The sequence below is a fragment of the Xenopus laevis genome, chromosome 8S (assembly GCF_017654675.1).
Source record: "Xenopus laevis strain J_2021 chromosome 8S, Xenopus_laevis_v10.1, whole genome shotgun sequence".
In the NCBI taxonomy this organism is placed as follows: Eukaryota; Metazoa; Chordata; class Amphibia; order Anura; family Pipidae; genus Xenopus; species Xenopus laevis.
In genome coordinates, this window is record NC_054386.1 from 81,882,326 (window position 1) to 81,898,072 (window position 15,747).

General features: G+C 39.2%; 1 protein-coding gene across 1 annotated transcript; it reads right to left on the bottom strand.

The window, feature by feature from the left end:
• Window positions 1–505: 505 nt before the first annotated feature.
• Window positions 506–7,100, bottom strand: LOC121397775 (sperm acrosome membrane-associated protein 4-like). Its single transcript, XM_041575264.1, has 3 exons — window positions 6,932–7,100; window positions 2,786–2,893; window positions 506–1,611 (listed from the first exon to the last, which is right to left on the bottom strand). Exons 1-3 carry the CDS (start codon window positions 6,987–6,989, stop codon window positions 1,409–1,411), a joined length of 369 nt encoding a protein of 122 aa, XP_041431198.1. The 5' UTR covers window positions 6,990–7,100; the 3' UTR covers window positions 506–1,408.
• Window positions 7,101–15,747: the final 8,647 nt, after the last annotated feature.

Here is a 15,747-nt window from a genome sequence, read left to right on the forward strand (position 1 = left end):
CTGCCTGTACCGACCTGGCCTGTTTGACCACGCTATTCCGTTGATCCTTCTGAGTTGTATTGTCTTCCGTCCTGAATCCTTGGTAAACAATCATGCCCCTTTGCTTGTCCAGAACTTTTGCTTGGCTCCTCTCTTATTAAGAGCGGCATCTGAGTAGCTGAGGTCTCCTCCCGAGGCCAAAGGTGGCTGCTACAGGCAAAAGCAGAGCCATGACCAGGGAGACTAGCACTTGTTCTGGATTTAGGGAGCCGATCGTGACACTAGCACTTCGGGAATTTAAAAATACATTGCTGTTACTCTTGAATTGGGCATTGTGTTGTATGGAAATTGTTTGGCGATGGCAATAAGCAATGGTGCACTCCTGTTGTTGTTAAGGAATGATGGGGTTTAGAGGATAACATGGATAACAAAAAAATACCAAACACAACTGGTGCATAGTTTTGGGGGAGGGAATTATTTTATTCTTATTTATTCTTTTTCATTTTTCTCTGAACTTTTTTTTAACTTTTACTGAAATAGGGTGCAGATAAAAAAAAAACAACCCATTTGATAATAGCAATGTTATCCCAACAATAAGAATTATTGACAGAGCAGGTGATCAGTATAATAGTATATTGTTTATAGTATAATTTGACAGAAATCAAAAGATGAAATAAAGCCCAAGGCAGAGGTGTGTGACACAGTCTAGCTAAAGGCACAAGAGTAATGAATTTAGAGGGAAGAATGCAGAAAAGACAGAAAATCCCCTTTGTCTTCTGTAAAATGTTTGAGTGAACAATACATTTGGTATTTGGGCAGAGAGCACATACGAAACCCTGATTTTCCTTGCATCCAAGGACGTGAACTATATGCTAAACTATTGACAAAAACCGTCCAATGACATGGCATGAATGTTTTCTCTATGGAATTTATACAGAAGCAAATGTGTGCCCATGTATAATGGGTAGTTACCATTTAGACATAATCTATGAGTTCCCAAAATTCCCAATGTTGGGAACACTGAGTCATTTACATTTTGTTGGAGGAATGCAGAATGTGGAAGAACAGAACTTTTCTCTCTCTTTTTTCTAAATAAATAGAGGTGTGGAGGTCCACGAGAAAAAAAACCATTTTGTAATTAATATTCTATGGAAACAAAGAGTGGGCTGTACAGAAGTGTTATCAGCAAGACTATGGTTCCAAAAAAATCATTTAAAACTAGAGGATTCTTCAGACCATTTAACATTGAAGTCAGGTTTAGCTAAGGAAAGATACAGCAAGCAAATCAGATTAATGTTCTTAACAAAAAACCATAAAAACCCTCTTTGGAATAATACATTCCGATATAGTATAGAAAAAAATTCCATTTGTGGCACAGTACAAGTAGCATCTGGCAAATGTACTCTACAAGAGGCATGTTTCTTGGCACTTAATAAAATGTAGCTAGCCAGAGGGCCACCAGGGCTGCTATGCCAGTGACCACTGACAGACTCTGTGTCACAGCAGAATTGCAGAGATCAAAGGAACAACAAGATGGGATATATGTAAATGGGATACCCAAATATGTATCTGAAGTATTTCTGGAACACTTGGTGCTTTCAATACAGTCCTTCCTTGTAATGGGAAGTGCACCTGCAATAAAACCAGATTATTAAAAGGAGATACTAGTACAACTGTCACACTACTTGTATTCTTTATTGAAAAATAATACTTTTTTTTATAAAATAGACATTTCCTGTGATTTATTGCTACTAAAAATAGGCAGTATTTAATTACTTAATTTGTAAAGGGCAGTGTATTTTTTGCATCAGTTTATTAGAGCAATATTTAATGCTTATCTAGGTTATATTATATACAGGTATATTATATATATATATATATATATATATATATATATATATATATATATATATATATATATATGTATATATATATATATATAATCAAAGACCCAAGGTGCACTCCGTATACTAGGAAAAATACCTGGGTGCCTAGCCAAAAATGAAATAGACATGTAGGTAGAGAATAGCGGCACTCACAGGGTTTGTAGTATGCAAATAAAAATTGTATTTATTGAACTCAACGTTTCGATCCCCCACAGGGATCTTCGTCAGGAGTGTCCTGACGAAGATCCCTGTGGGGGATCGAAACGTTGAGTTCAATAAATACAATTTTTATTTGGTTAGGGAAAGGGTTACATTTGCATACTACAAACCCTGTGAGTGCCGCTATTCTCTACACATATATTCCCAGCTATAGTCAGGTGATCCCACTGGTGTCTAATAAAAGGGCAGCCAAGTTTGGGAGGTTTACTTTGAAAGCAGCAAGTAAGTTGCAGGTAAAACTTAGTCCCTTTGTAAAATGTATAATGAAGCAATAGAATTCTTAATGAATCAGATAAAAATTGAGTGTAGGACTGACCAGATATGGGATGACTTTGACGTAGTTGGCCAGCTTAAATATATTGCAATATATAGACAAACAATCCCTGTTTTGTTTAAAGGGTAAGGCATTTTTCAGTAGCAGTATGCACAAAATGTCTCTGTCTTAAATATATTGATAATGGGTTGAGTGCAAAGGACTCTTGTATGTGTATATATATATATATATATATATATATATATATATATATATATATATATATATATATATATATATATACATATATATATTTTTTTTTCCTTTTTTAAAAATGTTTACTCCTTATTCACACATTTTATTTCACTAAATGCATTCTAAAATCAGTGTAAATGGCAGAAAAACAGCTACAGACAAAACCAGGCTCTGAGGGGCACTGTTTACTTACCATATTGTGCTGTTATTGACCCACATTGTTCTGTGATGCCACAGGTCTTTTTGGGTTTCGCAATTAAACAGGTGGTCCACGCACACGTGTAGCACTCCAGGGTATAACCTAAGTGAAATGTAAGTCTCTGTATTAGTTTTATATGTATTAGGACCATATAGGCAGATAAGACATCCATATATGATGGGCTATATACATGAAGGTCAATTGAGGGGCCGTGTGCAGTGGCAGGCAGATCAAAACACACAACAGAGCCAGGGGGGATCAATATGCACACATACGGAGCAGGGTAAAATAAAGATATTACCAGATAGATAGATAGATAGATAGATAGATAGATAGATAGATAGATAGATAGATAGATAGATAGATAGATAGATAGATAGATAGATAGATAGAAGCAAGAGTGTGGCATGGGGAAAAATAATCCTGGGATTTCACATAAGATTGGATAATAGAAACCTGTAAGGTGATAGAGACTTCACCTGCCTGCAAGCTGATTGCTACATACATAGTGATATAAGCATCCTCTTACTTTGACATTTGACTTTGAACAGCACTCAATTATTATTCATCAACTAAATAAAGTACAGTGTACCCCTTACAAAAATATAAAGGATAACAGATATCAGAATGCTATTTCTATATATATATACACAGACAGCTATTAAAACTTCATTGTTGTTTTTCTTTCTTGTGATTTAGTGAGGCTGATGTATATTTTGTATGTTGGGTATAAGTCATTAGGAGTCAGAAGTGTTTGATTTTACCCACAAATCGCATCGAAACTTAGTCACTTTATTTGCAGATTGAGTTACCACCAGCTGGAAGGTAGTCCTTTTCTGGCCCCGATGTTGTATTGTACCTAGACGTGGGATATTTCCAGTTTCATATGTAAAGAAAAGCTCAAATAATGTTTGGGTCACTTCACCATCCATATTTGGCATGTGCAGTGCTCCACACAGTTAGTGAGAGACTCACAGGTCATTGATGAACTTAAATGGAAGGAAGGGGCAACTCCATTAAGCTGGTGCGGCGCAACAAACAACCATCTAAATACCCAGTGCAAATTTGGCGCTAATTACATCAGAATGATGTCGCCACCCCCTACTCATGCATAATAATGAGCCTCCTAATCATACATAGTAATGAACCCTTCCCTCCTTAACTGCACAATCAACATGCACTTCTACCCCAACACTGCACAAGCCGTATGTATTGAGATGAACAAGATGAAAAAGGGGGTTTTGTACCCTTTAAGGCCCTCTCAGACAGGTATGCATTCTAGTCCATCTACAACTGGCAGGATCAGGATCAGGATGTAGATAGTCCACGATCAAAGATGCTTCTGTAGCAGATATATGCTCTTGTAAACTCTTGTCACAAGGGTCAAGTTGAAATTTATTTCAGAAAGCTGCTAGTAAAAGTCATTATGGTGTAATTGTCACCTTTCTTAGAAGACCCTGTGGTGGTCATTTGATGTTAGCAACTCATGTCATTAATGCAATGTCTAACTTTGAGTTAAAGGAAAACTATACCCCCCAAAGAATGTAGGTCTCTATTAAAAGATACTGAGTAAAACAGCTCATGTGTAAAACCCTGCTTCATGTAAATGAACCATTATCATAATAATATACTTTTTTAGTAGTATGTGCCATTGGGTAATCATAAATAGAAAATTGCCATTTTAAAAAATAAGGGCCGCCCCCTGAGATCGTAAGATTCACTGTGCACACATACAAACCACATGTAAGGTCACATGAGCCAATTAACAGACAGAGTTCTGCCTTTTGCTTCCTCACTTCTTCCTGTTACAGTTAGTGTTGTAGTATTTCTGGTCAGGTGATCTCTGGGACAGCACAGATAGAGTCACAAAATGGTGGTTCAAGGCAAGAGATGTAAAAGGGCAATATTTATGTAAATATATATTCCAGTTTGGTAAGATTCTTTAATATGTCATTCAATTTCAATTTGATATAAACTATCTGTTGCTTAAGTATTCATTTTGGGGGTATAGTTTTCCTTTAAGAAAAGATTGCTTCTACAACCCATGCCAAATCCACCCATCACACCTTACTGTCATAATAGTTTCCAAGCTCTGCCCACCACACCTCAGCCTGGAGATGTTTTCACCAGACTAGCTGTGTAAGTCGTGCATGTGCCAGAAGCTTGGAGGGTGTAGATAAAAATATTTATGTGCTAATAAACCCCAGAATGACATGGTATCCTATGAATGGAACTAAAGCTGGCCATACATGGGCAGATATTTTACTTCCAAATGACCGATTCCAGAACGTTCTGATAATATAGATAACCTATCGGATGGTTGATGGTGTACGAACGATCATCGAACGAACGACTGTCTTGACATTGTCGTTCGCAAAATTGATCGGATGAGTTTAAAAATTTTAATCATTTCGGGATAAAATCCCTCTTTGCGCATGTCAGCATTGTAGCACAAGCCAACGAACATATATTGAACAATGAACATGTACGGGAGGACCCTAACCTTCTTTGCTGAAAGCTTCATTTGTAACTATATGAACTATGTATAGAAATAAATTGGTGCTGACTGCAGGAATATCACCCTATCACCTCATATGTGAAAGAAATTCACTATGCCATAGCAAGACATAAATCCATATGTCTGCATGGAGCAGGGAAGGAGAAACTGTAGTATATACTACACATAGTGACACAATGCTGCACCACTCCTCATTTGTTGAACAGCGTTCCTCCGTACACGAAGCGAACAATACGATTATATCTGTTCATATAATCGTTTTCCGTGGATGGCATATCGTATATGGAAAATAATCGTCAGACGATACGATTGTTCATCGCAGAACGATAAAAGTATGCCTGTGTATGGCCACCTTTAGCCTCATGGTTCATGCATCAAACATATATGACCTATGTATTTGGCTGTGCTGCTCTACTGCTACTACAGGTATGGGATAGTCTCCCATAAACTCCATTTTATCCAAATAATCCAAATTTTATAAAATGATTTCCCTTTTCTCTGAAATAATAAAACAGTACCTTGTACTTGATCCAAACTAAGATATAATTAATCCTTATTGGAAGCAAAACCAGCCTATTGGGTTTATTTCATGTTTACATGATTTTCTAGATCCAAATGACAGAAAGATCCGTTATCTGGAAAACCCCAGGTCCCGAGCATTCTGGATAATAGGTTCCATACCTGTACTATTATTTTCAGGATTACACTGAAAGGACTCTAATATGGTTATATACGGGGAAAAAAGGTATTATTGATATATTTTTCAATTATTTATAGTTAAGTTTACAGCACCATTATCCATCTCCAACAGAACTTTAGAGAGCAAGGGAATCCAAATAAAGTACAAGACAAAACAGTTTATGGGAATTGTACAGTGCAGGGCTATACTCAAATCCCTCAGTGTATTCCTCTTTATAGGTACATTTTGGAAATATAAAGTGCAGGGCTGTGCTGGAATAATCTCTGGAGACAAACATTAGTTGTGTTGCTTACATACAGCGACTCTTACAAATGTACTGGGTAAGGATGTACTAAAATCTCCGCAGCTTCAAATTAGGTGCTTCTGTAACAGACTAATTTAAGGGCTATTTATTTAAAATAATAAAATATTTATGGTTTTATAGAGATTTAATTTTAGCTTTGCATGATTACTTTTAAGTGAGTCTATTTAAAGGGCAATTGCAGAGTCTCATAAACTGATCAAAGTATGGGCTACTAAGTGGTAAAATACATATAAACTATTCTATCCAGGCCTAAAAACAATAATATTAGTATTTTAGCTCATGTGATCTCTTTTCTAGCCAAGACGCCAGTAATTGGAACCTAGCAGTTTTGCAGAATGCACACACTTTCTCCATGCAGAGAGACAGACAAACACTATGATGTAGTAAATACAAAGCCTAAAGGGTGAGAAATTCCTAAGTGAGATATGTGTAACCTTGAGTTTAATGGATTTGCCACAAGCACAATTTACATTAAAGGACATATATATCAAAAGTTGAATTAGATGGACATTTTGCAGCTCTGTATGCACTTGCATGTGTATGAGAGGGGAGAAACCCTATTACTTAAAAAACGCAGATACTACCAGTGTTGACCATTATTCCTGTGCTTTTACTTACCTTGCTCAAAGCTGAAGAGGAGGACAAAGAAAACGGCTAGGAAACTCTTTGTCTGCATCTTTTCTTTCTTTCTTTCTTTCTTTCTTTCTTTCTTTCTTTCTTTCTTTCTTTCTTTCTTTTCCTTTGATCCTTTAGTCTGCTTCTGAGCCTGCCTTCTGTGTTTTGTATAAATTATATATGTTTATATCCCACCCTCTAACTCTACACACCCTACATGGAGGCAGGATGGATAGGTGTTTTGGAAGGCTGTACTAAAGTGATAATTCGCAGTAATGATACCTACAACTGAGCAGTTCAGAGGTTCATTACTTTTCCATAAAGGTCTATCTAAGAAGAATCTTTGTGCTAAATATTGCATTAATATTCAGCATGTGTGCCAGTGTGTTGGGGATTTCCTTAATTAGAAGGATCTGGGGATTTTTGTTCATAACAAGTTGTGTAATTCCAGGCAGTATCATTCTGTGGCTACAAAAAAGGTCATTAACTCAAAGATTGAAAAACATTATTGCATCCTATAGGTCCCTGGTAAGGCCTCACCTGGAATGCAGAGACATCCAACTAAACTAGCTAAAGGGATAGAAGATTTAAATCATTAAGGGGCGGACTGGACCCACAACGACCTCTGCCAATGCGGCATTCGCAAAGTGTGTCTTATGTGCATGCGCACGCCGTGTTCGTGCAATTCACGCACCGGCGTAGAGAGTTTCAAGGTTGGGAGGGAAGGGTGCTTTTTTGTAACCCCAGTGGAACCCCAAGGCTCCAGTCCAACCCTGGTCATTGTTGGGGTGGTTTTCTCTGGAAAAGAAAGACCAGAACCCAACCCTTTAGACTAGAGGAACAGAACTTTCATATGAAGCAACGTAGGTGGTTTTTCAAAGTGAGGACAGTGAGGTTGTGGAATGACAGACCAGATGATGCTATGATGGCTGATTCTGTTAATGCCTTTAAGAGGGACTTGGATTATTTCTTAGACACACATAGTATAAAAGGCTATTGTTATACTAAAATCTTCAAATAGGATGGATATTGTAGTTTATGTGAGTGTGTGGAGAGATCGGTGTGAGTGTGGGAATGCATGTATGTGCACTGGGGATCATTTGGAGGGAGTGGCCTCTTCCTCTTTGGCGGTGTCTGTGCTGCTAGGTGTTTCCCATTGAGCCTGGGATCACCAAGGCCCCAGTAAAGCCATTTACCCCAAAGGGACCTGTACCTTTGGTGCTGAAGTCGGGAACCAGGCTCTCACGTGAATGAGGATTAGCTATCATTAGGGCAGATCTGTAATGGAGAGAGAGATAGCCAGATTTAGGTAGTATGAGCAGTTGTGTGCTCCATCAAGGAGAATAGCAGGGAGTAGCCTCCCAAAGGCTTCTAAGGTTGCCTTTAGTGTAGGGAAGTCAGTGATAGGGAATTCAGTTTAGCAGAGGACTGCCTGGTCTCTACCTGATCGATCCTGTTCACACTGGTGACTGGTCTTTGAGAGTGAGATATTCTGCCTACTATTTGACTATGGGAGTGACATCTGTGCATGCTGCATCATCATCATGCTGTCCTTCCTCCTCTGTGATATGCTATTCCGGCTACCGCTCCTGCGTGAGTAAACCTGTGGTCAATTGCCTTTGCATATTTGTTCAATAAACCATATCACCTGTTTTACTGCATAAAGAACCTCCTGGCGTCCAATTTATCTATTTTGACACTAATTAGCCTGTGGGTTGTAGTTCTACAACATCTTAAAGGGGAAGCTTCCATTTAGCGAAGGCTCTGCCCTGAGTGTAGTTTCGCAGTGTAACCCATGCTCAAATACTATCTGGACACCTTTAACTATTTATGTGCTGAATAGCCCAAGAAAGCGTTACACATATTTGAAAAAGGTCCTAGCTGGCTTTGAAACAGCCACTTTATAATTTAATTCTATAGAAAATTAGGCACCCAAATTACATGTATCATGTATGGCTCCCTTAATTCAGAACAAGTGTTAAGTTCCCTGGTCACGGCTCAATCTTTTGCCTGTAGCAGCCTTCTTTGGCCTCTGGAGGAGCCCTCAGCTACTCAGATGCCGCCAGGTCTTAACTTGAGAGGAGCAAAGCAGATGTTCTGAACGCGCAAAGGGGCACGTGCGTTTCCAAGGTTTTGGACAGAAGGCAACAGTTCAGGGAGTAGATGAAAAGCGTAGTCAGTCAGGCCGGGTCGGTACAGGTGGAGTTCAAGCACGGTCAGACAGGCAGTGGTCGGTACAGACGAAGTTCAAGCAAGGTCAATTAGGCCGGGGTCATTACAGACAGCGTTCAAAGAATAGTCAGGCAGACAAGGGTCAATATCGTCAGAGTTCAGAATAGTCAGGCAGGCAAGGGAAAGAATTGGCAGAGTTCAGAATAGTCAGGCAGGCAAGGAATTCAACACAGACAAAATCGCACCCAGATACTTATCAGATTAGACCGAACAACGGGCAATGAATTCTAACCCGAAATACCTTTAAATAGTTTGAATTTTGCGGCAAAGCGCGATGACACCATTATGCACGGCGCGTGAATTGCTGAAATGCATGCCACACACGCCATAGGAAAGTGACTATGAAGAAGAGACACCACATGGCGGGCGTCCCTGCAGGCCCACTTAACAACCAGGGTAAGTCGTTACAACATGGTTCTAGCAGATTGTGTATGTATTCCCTCCGGTGGATATCAAATCTTAGAAAATCCACTCTAGGGATAACTAATCTTAGAAAATTATGCCAGAAGACCAGTTATTTGGCTCCAATCTGATGAAACAATTTAAAAGACAATTTAAACAATTGTGATTCCATCAATGAATTTGGCATTGTCTAGAAGAAAAAAACAAAAGACTCAAGATGTATTCATGACAATTTCAATGAAGAATGATAAGATCTCTGAGGAGGCTGGATTCTCAGTGCTACCACTATACATCTATGAACAGCTGGGTCTTTGAGTTTCTGAAATTGCAGAACCTTACAATATTAGGGTTCTTAGGCCCAGGTAGGGTTGCCACCTTTTGGCCTGTCTAACTCTGGGCAGGGGGTGTGGCAGTGACATCATGGGGGCAGGGTCACAATGTGATGGGGCAGGGTCATGATGTCAGGGTCGGGGCTATTGGCAGATCGCCGCGTCAAACATAGAAATACTGCCCAATTTTCCTAATTTGGAAAATCCCACAGGCAGTTTTGACCCTGATTGCCCATCAAAAAAACACGATGTCCGGGTCAAAACCGGACAGTGGGCAACCCCAGGCCCTGGGCACAGCTTATACTTGCTCGTTGCTACAAGAAGCAGAGTGGATGTGGAGATTGGCCTGAAAACTGTCAGGGGGCCTATCAGCTCCCAGTGGGAGAAGTCCGGGCCAAGGAGGAAGCTTAGGGTTAAAGTCCAAATTCGCAGTATCCACAAATGGTTCAGGAGTAAGCATAGTCAAGTTCAGGCAAGTGTTCAATAAGGCAGGCAGCGGGGTTCAGAATCAGGGTCAAGCCAAGGGTCAGGATGTCAGGAAACAGGAAAACAGGAATTTAGGAAACCCAGGAACACAAATTCCTATACTCTGGTATTGAACCGGCGTCCTGGGCATCCTTTTATTTTGAATCTGGTTGCAAAACGCGGCAACGTGCAGACACCCAAAGCCACGTGGTTACCATCATCTTGGATTTGCTGGAAACAGTAGCGATGCAGAGCTCCCCTGACAAAAACGCAGCCATTTTCAGGCCAATCTCTGCACCATTAGCTACAAGCTGCTGAAAGCTGTGATTGTCAGTACTACAGGGAGATGCAGAAGTGTGCAGATCCGCTTCCTTCGGGCACTCTGTGTGCCCAGAGCCTTAGACTAAACCATTTACTAATATCATTAAAATGGACTCAATCAACATAATTCCTCCACACTTGATAAAAGCAGGATGACAATTCTTGCCCTTGAGCTGTGCAAACCATGTGGTCAGATTCAATGGAATAGATTTGGAGTGGATTTATACAGTATTTTTGTATTTATGAATTGTAAAGTTTGGGGTGATCACGCTGGCATTTGCACTCCAGACTGAAGTAAAAACAATCCATTTATTTTTTCAACTCAAAATGGTTTTTCCAGCTTACTGCAGCCAAAAATACTGTGTCCAGCCAGTTACAGCCTTGCGTAACTCCTACTCTCACCCCATTCACCTGCTGCTTACTTCCTTAAAACACCCCTTGAATGTCCAATCCACACCTCTGGCTGGTTAACACTGTGGTTACTCTTCGAGGGGTGACTCTTAAAGGGATGGCTCAAAACCTAAAGAATGGAGAAATATACCTGCCATCCAGGAAATATACTCGCCGACTCGTACAAAATGTATTGTGATTTATTAGATATGGACATTGAGTTGCACAGGAATCTACTATATATATTTAGTTGTTACAGCACAAGGTTAAACTACAACTAAATAGACAGAGTTACAGGTTGCTTGTCGTGAAAAGTTCATGTCATTAGTGCCATTAGTGACAGTGCCCAGCAAGTCAAGAATAACGTTGAGTGAATCTGTCCCATTTAGCTTTGCTGAAAAATAAGCAAAACTCTGACAAATTTCATAAAACGGCAAAAAATGTGCAAAATGCATTGAAGTAAATTTTGTTCTCACTCCAAATGCATTAAAATCAATGGGTGTTATTTCTTATGGCGACTTTTATGTTTCTGCGACAATTTTGTCTTGGCAACCTTTTTGTCGCTGCATCAATTTTGACACAGCGAATCTTTTATGCAGTTTCGCCGAAAAAAAAATTGCAGGTGGCGAAGTGTGGAATTTCCACACAAATCAATGGCTGGCAAATAAATTCACTCATCACTAGTCAACACTATATTCATAGGAATATTTTTGCAACCTTATCTGGCCTATCAGAGTTTGTGTGTATTTAAGACAATGAAAGTCAAAAGCAAAGTTTATATAGAAGGGCAGGGAAAGAGATAATAAAGGAATAATCAAGGTGAGACAAAGAGACAATAAGAGCTACTCAAAGAGTAAGGGTAATACATCTGTTGTAGCATAAACTACTGCCAACAACACTTGTTTCTATTCTGTGACACACTTACTAAGCTAGGTTTACAAAACCAGCTGTAAGAATATCAAGATGAGCCCTTCCGAACAAATTGATCCAAAAAAAAAGCAAACAGAAACCTCAGCAGGTTAACTGCCAATTTACCTTTATGGGGTGGGGGGACATACTCCTGACCCCAAAATGCAATAGAATAAATCCTGACATAAATGACTAATAATTGTTTTAAACCCTAATTCTATATATTACCTTTGTTACTAAATGCATTACTTTTTATTAATAAGGATACTGCAGAAAGGAAATGCTTGTTGAACTTACTAATTAATTAAAAACAAATGCAAAAAAATCTATATTGGTGTTTACTATGCAGGAAAAGTCTAAGAACGCATATGATTGCTCAGATCTACTGTTCACCAGCTAATTTATTATAAATAAAATCATCTAATCTAGCTTGTGATCAATTTCTGAATGTGATATAAATAAACAAAAAGAGTGAGATTCACCTTGGGATTTCTACAAAGGCTGTCACTGCTAACAGGTGATATACAGTATGCATCATGGCCTTATTACCTTTAATAAAAACAATAATCATTTTCTTTTAAGGGTCATATCATAACGAATCCTAAGTATATTATTCGACAACTGATATTTATCTGCACAGTTTTTGTATTTTTGTATCACATTGATTTGCAAATATTACTCATTCTGTCTCAATGCAAAAAACATGCTTCCAGTGTGATTTGAGTAAACATAGCATGTATGATGCATGGACAGTTGGTACCCACAAGAACAAAACACTGTGTTCTACTCTAAGTCACACCCAACAGACTAGCAAGCACATGTTTTATTTCTTGCAATTTCTTGCAATTAATTACTTAAGTAATACATAGCAACTTTGTGCTCCTTACAACCAAGTTAAACAAAGCCTGGTTTGTGCTTACAGTGAATCTAAAAACTGAGTTTTGCAACAAGAAATGCAATTGAATAGGAATAGTACATATAATATATGAGAATTTAAATACTATTATCTTATATCCTATAGGGGACAGAGAAACTTAGGGAACCACGTGGTTATTAACAAATAATGTGCCATATTACCAAATATCTTCAGAATACTATTATGTTAATTTTGAACAGTTTTCAAATCAACAAATACTAATAAATTTAAAGGCATATTGAAAAAACTTCATAAAATGTATTTGAAATCCATAATTTAAAATGGATCTTACACATATGACAACTTTGGAAATAGTATAGGGCTGTACTTAAATGCTCCCACAAACCAGTCTTAACAAGCCACACATACAAGCCTTAACATTTCAGCAATATATGTATGGTTTCCAAAGATGATTGAAGGGTGTGGATATGCTGTCTGGCATATAGGTCTTAACTTGTAAGAATAACTTTGAAATAGTCAGAATCTTATTATTGTTACAAACACACCAAACTGCAAAATTAATTGTTGTAAAACAGAAGATACAGCATTAAAACAATGTGTTCTCTGCAAAGCCTGCCTTCAGGTAGGTGTGGCAACGACTAATGTAATTCAAGAAAAAAACATGATGTCTAAATTTCTATGGATGGACATTAGGCGCAAAGTCCACTTTGTCCCTTGGAAGCTGTTCCTGCCATTCACCCCATAAACAACTAGTTGCACCTTTCTCTGTATTCAGTGCTGCTGGTACTGCATAGTGGCGGATGCAGTACATACCTAGCAGAGGCATTTAGCTGTCAGATTCTAATTTATGCACAAGGCACAGAATCAATCAACAAATGCCTCCAAGAGCAAGCACCAATGCGTTGCAAGTACAGTGAATAAACATTAAAGTGAGGAGAGGGGCACAAAATCTTTAAGTTGGCCAACTACACTCACATTCGTCTGATTCAATTGGAATTCCACTGCTTAATTATACATTTTTCACAGGGACAGAGTTTTTCTTGCAACTTGCATTCTAAGGTTAAACTCCCAAATGATTGCCCTTTAATTGGTCACCACTGGGATCACCTGACTTTATGTGGGAATGATGGTACAACATGGAGCTGGACACTGTTCCTGTATAATAGGAGTGCCCATACTTTACTTACCGTATATACTCGCGTATAAGCCGAGTTTTTCAGCACCCAAAATGTGCTGAAAAACTCGACCTCGGCTTATACGCGGGTCAGCTAAATCCCTGCACATACCGTAGCCAATCCCTCACCAATCCCTCCCATAGCGCATCAGCAAAAGCAGAAAAAAGGTACCGTACCGACTGTCACGATCGCCGCCCGGAGCAGGTCCAGGAGCTCCGGGCGGCGCGTCCTTCCCTGCCGGCGTCGCTCCCAAAATGGCGGCGCCCATGGCCGCCACGTGGGTAGCGGCGATGGGCGCCGCCATTTTGGGAGCGACGCCGGCAGGGAAGGACGCGCCGCCCGGAGCTCCTGGACCTGCTCCGGGCGGCGATCGTGACAGTCGGTACGGTACCTTTTTTCTGCTTTTGCTGATGCGCTATGGGAGAGGGAGGTGTGTTGGGGCCGCGGAAGGAGCCTCGTATCTTATGCACTCAATACACATACTCAATAACAGCCGTGTTATTATGCACTCAATACACCAGCGTATGTGATGTACAATTTTCCATTCTATAAGGTTGCCTCTGATGCAGCTTATTGTAATAAATATAAAAACAAATATAGTCACTTACATTAAATAAGAGGAATGTCCAAAAAGGTGGGAGGTCACAGGGAAAACAAGTGGCAATTGTCCAGCTAATAGTTCTGACTCTTTTAAATCGTTTTAGATAGATTTCTATCCATAAAACATGATTACACATTTACACATTCACATTTTGAAATCTGACATGGGGCCCCTAGGCTTATACACGAGTCAATAAATTTTTCCAGTTTTCTTAGTAAATTAGGTACCTCGGCTTATACACGGGTCGGCTTATACACGAGTATATACGGTATGCAAGGTTTACAGTTAGTGATGATGTCCCATCGTGATCTACATCCATAAAAGCATTGTTAGCATTCTGTTCCATGGAAAATATTACTTAAATATTATATTGATTTATGAGAGAATTTATATTGCTATATGTAATAAACAACTATTTCTTATATAACCATAACATAATAAATATGTAAATGAAAAGCATGAAACAGGAGGGTGATTTAGACAAGCTGTTTGTTGAGTCTTGAGATCTACTGATCTATTTGAAAAAGGATCTGTTGTATCCGAAACGTCGCTATGCTACCTCTGGAATAAAAGCGGTTTTAATACCAAATTGGAGTGCTGCAAATTCGTGTATATATCTACTGATCACCAGCTAAAGGTCTACTGGTAGATCCCAATCTACCTTTTGGCCACCCCTGCTGTATAACTATAGCAAAAAAGGGAAAGTTACCAATTTTAAACCATTAGGCTAGGGTGTAATAAGGCTGTGACCACAAAACTCACAGACAAATACAAGAGATCCTCTGCACATAAATTTCCTCCTCTTTAAAAAAGACAGGGATTGTTTGTCCATATATTGCAATATATTCAATCTGTCCAATTTAGTGACCTCCACTGTAGGGTTGCCACCTTTTCTGGAAAAAAATACCAGCCTTCCTATGTATTTATCTTTTTCCCTATTAATAACATTGGGATCAGCCATCTTTATTACCGGCCAGGCCGGTAAAATACCGGCCAGGTGGCAACCCTACACCACTGGGATTACCTGACTGTAACTGGGAATGATGGGAGCTAAAACATGGAGTAGAGACGAATGAGATGAAATTGAGTGTAGGACTGGTTAGACCAGGGATGACTCT